Source organism: Vicia villosa, linkage group LG3 (assembly GCF_029867415.1).
Source record: "Vicia villosa cultivar HV-30 ecotype Madison, WI linkage group LG3, Vvil1.0, whole genome shotgun sequence".
Taxonomy (NCBI): Eukaryota; Viridiplantae; Streptophyta; class Magnoliopsida; order Fabales; family Fabaceae; genus Vicia; species Vicia villosa.
In genome coordinates this window covers 119,107,093-119,115,407 of record NC_081182.1, presented here as the reverse complement: position 1 = coordinate 119,115,407, position 8,315 = coordinate 119,107,093, and the positions used below count along the sequence as shown (strand labels likewise).

At 42.2% G+C, this 8,315-nt stretch overlaps 1 protein-coding gene across 1 annotated transcript; it reads left to right on the top strand.

Moving 5' to 3' along the window:
* The first annotated feature begins 5,430 nt into the window (after positions 1–5,430).
* Positions 5,431–6,798, top strand: LOC131658871 (uncharacterized). The gene is made up of 2 exons (XM_058928121.1): positions 5,431–5,975; positions 6,054–6,798. Exons 1-2 carry the CDS (start codon positions 5,431–5,433, stop codon positions 6,796–6,798), a joined length of 1,290 nt encoding a protein of 429 aa, XP_058784104.1.
* The last annotated feature ends 1,517 nt before the right edge of the window (positions 6,799–8,315 follow it).

Sequence of the window (8,315 nt, the reverse complement as noted above, 5' to 3'; positions counted from 1 at the left end):
ATTTTCCCCGTGTTTCTTTTCTTTCATTTGCATGTATTCCCTTAGTAATTAAGCTTTAGATTTATAGTACACACCCTTTAGATAGCAACAAACATAGGTGGATACCATCGAGTACGATGGGCGTGAGGGGTGCTAGTACCTTCCCCTTGCGTAACCGACTCTCGTACCTTACCTCTGGTTGAAAGACCTCGCTCTTATTCGTTTTAGGTTTGCTGACGTTCCTTTCCTTTTAGGATAGATATGTTAGTGGCGACTCTGTTGTTCATTTTTGGGAGCGTGCGACAATGATTTTTTGGTAGAAATCTGCGGTGACAGTCAAACCACGAGCTTTTCCCCCCTTTATCCAACGTAAACGCCTTCGTCTCTTTCATACAATGCGGGCAACCCATTCTGCCATGTGTCTGTTGCACCCCAAAATTTTCCCTCTTTATTTGAGCTATGAGTTAATAATGACGTTTATTTCGTCATTCAAAAATTGAAGAAAAATAATAAAGAGTTTTCATTGGTTTAAGAAGATACGGTGTGAAAAATGGTTTAAACAGTGTAAATACGAGAAAATTCATAAGTCCTACCTGAAAGGTGATATGAGCTAAGTTCCTGCATGGCCTCGATTGTTTCGACGATATCTACAACTTTCGTGTTCGGCTCGGAAGCCATTTCTTTGAGGAAGGTTGTCAAATTGCAAATTACTTGAGGTTTCGCGGTGAAAAACGGTGCTGAATGTGGGGTTTCGGATCTCAGAAAATTCATATCTCACAATTCGCTTGTCGGATTCGCTTGAAAATTTAACTGGAGCTCCGTACCATCATTACTGAGATTTCATATGTTTGGACCGAAGACCAGTTATGCACGGAAAACTCCCATAATTTTAAGGATCACCGCGTTGTTTCGGTAAAAAGTATGTTTTTGAGTATGTCGCGTCGAGTTCGAAAATTCATAACTCCTTCGATTTGTATCGTATGAAGTCCATTCCGGCGGCATCTTCTCGGAAATTTTGTTAGCTTCGATTCTTCGTCACACATGCCTGTTCAAATTCAGAGCCGAAGTTGGAGTTTTATCGAGTTCTTTGAGCGGTACTCACAAAATTTCACACAGTCGCGCCAGATGAATCGACGTTTCTCGTCATTCAAACGCGCGTAATTTCTTCGTCGCTTATTGAATTGAGACGATTCTCGCGGCGAAGAGTCAAGAATTTGGTCATCTTCACAGTGGCATTGGTTTCGTTCCGAAATTCAGAGCCGAACCGAGTTTCCTTAAAAACGAGCCAAAATAAGGTGCACCGAGGGCAATTTGGACATTTCGCGTTGACAATATATAAACTTTTTGCTCTTCACAAATCAAAAAAGGAACTCTCATAATTTCAATTCACCAAAAGATCAAAAACACTTTCTCTCAATTCTCTCTCAATTCTCATAGATCAAAACCACAAATTACATAAAACCTTCATCAAAACTCATCAATTTTCACCAAGATCAAGAACATGGATTGAAGAATCAAGATCAAAGTTAGAATTTCTCTTCCTCTCTCCTCATTGAGTCGTGCGCCCTCCCTCTCTCTCCCCTTCGATTTCGCTTCCGCGTTCGTGTCGTGTTCGCGTTCGTATCATGTTCGTGTTCGCACTTCGGTTTAGATCTTCATCCGATAAGCTTTCGGATCTTCAATTAAGTGCGTAATTGTTGATTCTTATGTGAATTCAAATCTAGATCTACCTCTTGTTCTTGATTAATGGATGTTTGATGATGATTGACCAGTGAATTTGTTCATCTTTTGGCTCGAATTAGTCGTGTTCATGTGAATTGTGGTCGGATTTAATGCTGATTGTATATAATTGTTGCTCGTTGATGATGAATTGTGATATTCGTGTTTGGATCCGCGATTAGTTGATGATTTTGTGTGCATAATTGTTGATGTTCATGTGTGTTGTTTGCGTCGTATTCAACGTGTTCGTATAAATGCATGTGTTGTGCTTCCACTCAATATTTGCCTTGCTTGACGCGTCGCACTTAGCATAATTGTTGACATGTGACTCATTCGATTTGCGAATTTACGTATAGCATGAATATTCAATGTTTGTTTGCTTTAATTTCGAGTTGGAACAGTTTTGGATTGAGTGCGAATGGCTCCGGGGCCTTAAAAATGCATAAAAACTTGTTTTGCTACGCCAGGAACCGGGTTGTCCCAGGCGGGAACCGGTTCCCACTCAATCCAAAATTGCTGGTTTTATGTGTTTTAGTACCAGGAACGGGGTTGTCCCTAGGTGGGAACCGGTTCCTGCGTTGTTTTTGCCCTCTGGTTTGTGTGCCAGGAACCGGGTTGTCCCTAGGTGGGAACCGGTTCCCAGTAATTTGAAATATGATTGCTTCTGTGATTTAGTACCAGGAATCGGGTTGTCCCTAGGTGGGAACCGGTTCCCAGTTTTCTACCTCTGGTTTTTAGTACCAGGAACCGGATTGTCCCTAGGCGGGAACCGGTTCCTGTGTGTTATTTTGTGTTTTCTTTTTTAACTTCAATCTTGCATAACTTTTCACTCGTAGCTCCGATTTGCACGTTCTTTATGTCGTTGGAAAGCTTATGAGGCGTACAATCTTGTTAGATGCTTAGTCTTCAATAATTTGTAGATCATCCATGTTTGATTTCTCTTTGAATTTTCATTGTCCATTTCATGTTTACATTACTTGTCTGTTTCCTTTCGCTATTAGTAATAATGCAATTCCGATTCCGATGTTTGTTATCTCTAACTTGTGTGCTAGTGTGCAAGGCTTTTGGATAGTCACCGACCGACGCTTATTGCTTGAGTGTTTCGCTTTACTTGCGGAACACGATTTCCTTCATTCGTATTGTGTTCTCATCTTGGAGACACGTTCCTATTACTCTATACCTGCCTGTTTGGTTTGCTTGTTCCTCTTGCAGGTGTATTGTGATTATGCTCGATGTACGTGTTGACCTTTGTGTGCTTTCATGGCTAATCGGTGTGCTGACCATTTGCTTTTGCTTTGCTAGCTCCCTCGCGAGATTCTAGTTTCTTCGCATTGCTTCGCTTTGCTTCGCTTTAGTTTATGGATCATTATCCATTTGGTATTGATTCCGTTTCATTTTATTTCTCTCGCACTTTATCGCTTTCTCGCATCATCCTTTAACATGAGAAGTAGGACTTAGACATGCATCTGGCCAAGCCCTCGAAAGAGGCTCTGTTTTTGTTGGTGTGTTTACATTTGTGCTTTGCGGCAGGGAGTCACGGTGTAATAAGTCCTATATGGCACTCCGTTAAGTCCTCGTGGAAGGCATGCAGAAAGGGTTAGCAATCAACCCCCGCCTAGTCTCATCGAGTCTGTTCACTATGTGCACGCTACGCGTGGCTCGCTTTTGAACCTGCACAAGATCTTGTTATCGACTATGTTAGGAAAAGGGTTCATGCAGCCGGACCCCGCACTTCCTATAGCTCGTGTTGCTCGACGTTGACGCTCGGTGTACACACACACACCGTTTTCCTTTACGATCCGTGACGGCTTGGTTGCTGAGAGGGATCCGCTCCTCTTGTCTATGGCCTGATCATTTTCGCGAGGTCTAATGCTTGGTTGACTTGGGTTGAGTTGCTCCCCTTGGCTATGGCGGGACCGCTTTTCTACCATTCGGTCAGTACCGTTGGTTTTGTTTGCTTTACGAGCGGAGCTCGTTTGTGAGATATTATTGTTTGCTTTCGCCTTTCCTCGTAGGTTATTAGTTTAGTTTAGACTTGTACCCTTTGTATGATAACATTAGGTAGCAAACTTTCTCCCTTAGCTTAGGTTTTCCTCATGCATTCTTTAAAACACAAACCACACTCTTTGATTTTCTTTTCTTAAGAGCTTGTTATTTCCGCTCCATTCCCAGCATAAGTCTCCAAAGGTCGAGCAGCGGAGTGTGAATGTAACTCGTTCACCTAAAAAACACAAAACAAACAGAAATTAGTTAGCCGAGCTACGATACCTTTGATTCCGCAAAACGGATAGGTAGGCGGCGGGGTAGGGCCCGTGCGAGTATAACTCTTTATTTTCCCTACATTTTGCATTCATTTTAGTCTAGATTAGCGTAGATTTGCTTACACACCCATAGGTTTAGACATAAGCGTGGATACTATCGAGTACGATGGGCGCGTGGGGTGCTATTACCTTCCCCCCGTGTAACCGACTCCCTTACCCTTTTTTCTCTGGTCGTGAGACCGTTGTTTTGTTTTGTGGTTTGCTGGCATTCCCTTCCTTTTCAGGATAAATATGTTAGTGGCGACTCTGTTAATTTTCGCGGTAGCGACAGCTGGCGACTCTACTGGGAACGTCTCGACCTGTTGCTGGTCCGGACTCAGCGAGTCGATCCTAGCGCTTGTGTGTTTATCATTGGATGTTTTTATTGCTTTGCATATTTACCTGTTTACATTGCATTCTATGTGCGCTTTTACTTTTCTGCATCATATTCTGGACTGGCTGGATCTCTGTCTGTTGGGTGGGTGTTTCAAGAGGTAAAAGGCCCAATACCCAGGCTATGTGTGAACCATAGGAACCCTAGGATAGAGTGGGAGCATGGTTTGTCTCGAGGTGTACGTCTCAGGATGGATTATGTGACCACGAGCAGAGTAGTGGTTTCAAACGGAGGTATTATCGTCACCCGCATCCGCGTTGTGATGATGCTTACCTTCGGGCGGACCGTATACTGCGTTTCATGACCTTACCTTGTCCTAGATTTTACCCGTGAGTGGTGCGGGAATCAATGATCATTTAACAGGTACATTGTTGGTGACCGCTGTTCTCGTTCGTGGGTTACCGCTGTTCTCGTTCGTGGGTTACCGTTGTTCTCGTTCGAGTGTACTATTGGTTCCTGTTCTTGGGGTTACTTGGGTTCTTGTTCGAGTGGTAATCTGTGTTCTATCCCAGTGTGTTATTGACTATGGACTTTGGTTCCGTGGATTGATATTCCGTGTTCCGTGTGGTATACCATTTGGGGCCAAATCTTTGGCTTTGTACTATGTGTGTTACCGGCAGTCCAGAATGCCTGGTGGGCGGCAACAAGCCCCACTAATTTGCATCATTGCATATTTACTTTCCAAAAAATAATGTACAAAAAAATAACTAGCATACATGTTCCGTTCATTTCCAAGGAATCATATCTTTAAGTTTCGTGTTGAGCTTTTCCATCTCTTGCTTGCTAAATCAATCAAAACACAAGGATTCCTTGGAAATGATGGAACATAACATTGCATCCATTCATGCATACATGCATTCATGACAGGTAATCAAATGTGGAGCTCTTATTCTCAACCTTCTCTTCGTTTGGTTTTCTCTGCAGAAGTACGATTTTGACTTCTCGACACCGATCAACAATCAAGAGTTAGCCATGGAACAAATCCGTGAAAACTTGAATGAGATGAGGACAGAAATGGGGACTAACATGGGTTAGTGTATGGAGGCTACTCAAACCCTTGCTCTTAGACAAGAAGAGTTGAGACAGGTTCTTCAGAGGCCAGTTACGGATGGTATTCCCACCCCGGGAGAAGGTCTTGTGAATCAGAATGTCAGAAATGTTGTTGAAATTCCTATTCCTGCTCAGGAGAATGCACATCATGAGAACAACTTAGAACCTGAAGCATTCAGGTTCCCGATTAATGAAACTGACAAAAGGTTCCACCTCTTGGAGAAAAGGTTGAAAGCTATAGAAGGTCGTGATTCCTCCATTGATTTAGATGCTGATGGGTTGTGCCTAGTCCCTGGTGTCAAGATTCCTGTTAAGTTCAGAGTCCCTAACTTCGAGAAGTACAAGGGAACCACTTGTCTGTTGACTCACGTGAAAGCATTTTGTAACAAAATGGCTCCTTATGCTGAGAATGACAAGATATTGATGCATTTCTTTCAGGACAACCTCAGTGGTACATCCCTCGAGTGGTACACTCAACTTGAACGAACTCATGTCCGAACTTGGAAAGAATTAGCAGAAGAATTCGTCAAGCGGTACAAGCACAACAGTGACATGGCTCCGACCAGAATTCAACTCCAAGCTTTGACTCAGAGAACTAATGAGTCTTTTAGAGAATACGCCCGACGATGGAGAGAACTGGCTGCCAGAGTTCAACCTCCACTATTAGAACAAGAGCTCATGGGTATGTTCAAGGATATGTTGGAAGGTCCATACTACCAAGGCTTGATTGGTGCTTCTGAATTTGCAGAATTGGTTTTCATCGGCGAACAAATTGAGAACGGTCTTAGGAATGGTAATATCCAAGATGTTGATGATCTTTTTGAATTCCCCAGGCGTGTGGATGGAAGAGCCAGTGTGATTCTTGAGTATGAAGAGGAGTCTCTTAATCATCCTCTCGATCAGATCTCTTGTAATGAAATGGAAGCGATTATTTCTATTCAGGATGACCCACAAACCTGTGCTACAGCTCTGAGTCATCCACCTACTCAATTTGTCCAAAGGGAGCCGGTTTTGCATGATCAATCAGCTCAGTATGCGCCGCCATGGCGGAACCATCAACAAAATCGTCACCAGCAGGGTAGACAGAGGCGTAGAAAGCCAAAAAGAGTATATGATGCCATTCCTATGACTCATGATGAGCTATTATCTGAATTGCTCAAACTTTCCTTGGTGGAACCAAAGCAGTTGGATCCTGTTTCTTTCCCGTATCCTGAGGGATTTGACCCTGATGTCAGTTGTGGCTACCATGCCGGGGCACCTGGTCATTCGACTGAAGATTGTCAGCCATTCAGAGACAAGGTTCAAGACCTAATTGATGCAAAGGCTATTGCATTCGCACCTGAAGACCAGAATTGAAGTTCTCCTCCGACTCAGCGGATCTTCTGAAGCAATAAGTCCATACGGAGAGGATCTCCTCAACATTGGCAATTCCTAATTCATCATGCATGTTCATGTTTAAGCTTTCTTGCTTTGTTCAATACTGTTTGTATGTAAAACTTGTTTGTTTTTGAACTATAATAATAATGCAGTGGATATGTTTGTCTTGAAAAAAAATCCATTCGCTTTTGCTCTTATATGTTTTTCTATGCTTTTTGTGATACTTAACTCTTGCTACACAAAGCACGATAACTCTGTAGGGAGAATGATGAACATAATACCAAGAAACTCAAATGGTATGCTTTTGAGTAAAACCTTGTTGATGATGTGCAAGCATTGTTTCAAATCCCCAAACACTGGAGATATAAGGGAGTGAAACCCTCGTTAACCCCTCTGAGCCTTCGAAGTAGGAGTTTCTTTTCAAAAAAAACCCTTATTTTAACCCAGGGGCAGGGTAGTATTCAATTGACCTGATCGAGCATTCAAAATTCATCAGGAGCACACATCTAAAGATACAATAATGGCTATCTTTCAACAGATTGAGGAAAGTCAAATACACAAAGATTATCCCTTACCTCAGGAGGTCGAGACATCAAATTTATCCCTCACATCAGGAGGTCGAGACCAACATCAAAGCCGTTGTGGTTTATCCCTCACATCAGGAGGTCAAAATATGACGATACCACAATGGTAATTCTTCATAAATCAATGACTTGGACAGTCACTATGCACTTCCAACAACTCAGAAATTCAGGATCACACGACTTGTTCAAAAGAAAAGAATGAATCAAAAAGAAAAGAAAGAAGAGAGAAAAGCCCGCTAAGTCAACAAGTTGAAAGCATGTGACCTAGGCAAAAGTTTGGGAAACAAAAAAAAGAGAAAAGTAAAGCAAAAGCGAAAAACAAGGATTACAAAATAAAGATCCTCATCAAAAGAAAAAAGTCGTGTGATCAGACACAAAAAACAAAAGTTAAAGTGACTGCCATGTCTGAACGCCTCATCAATTCCTTAATTATCTCAAACTCCTCTTGAAAGATGAATGCTCGTGTCAAGTTAGCTGAACTTAGGACTGAAGAACATCATGAAGGGGGTGGGCACTATATAATTTGAACCTAAAATCCTTTTTTCTCAAACCGTGAACCTGACCATGTTACAACCCTTAAAAGTCCTAATTGAAGCAGGGTTAGTTCGAAAGCAGACTATACACGAGAATACGGTAAGCTAACTCCTAGGAGTTTGCTAATGCTTGAGTTGGTGTCTGTAATACGGTGAACTGACTTTTAAAGAAATGTCGCGGTTAAGCAAGAGTCGCCACCGACTTTTATTTTATCCAAACAAGTTAGAAAGGCTAAAAGAAACAGGAAAAACCTTTTTAAAAGAAAACAGGTTCGGGGGGTAATTATGCAAAGGGGAGGTGTAAGGCACCCTTTGCATCCATGGTTTTCCATGGGCTCTTAATTGCTTTGCTCTTTGTTTTTAGAAAAAAGTAGAAGAA

What these genes read in the sequence shown, in the direction of transcription:
- LOC131658871 (XM_058928121.1), top strand. Translation starts at nt 5,431, where the DNA reads ATGGAGGCTACTCAAACCCTTGCTCTTAGACAAGAAGAGTTGAGACAG. An exon ending in GCAGAAGAATTCGTCAAGCG is followed by an intron (nt 5,976 to 6,053) that starts GTACAAGCACAA and finishes TGAGTCTTTTAG; the next exon opens with AGAATACGCCCGACGATGGA.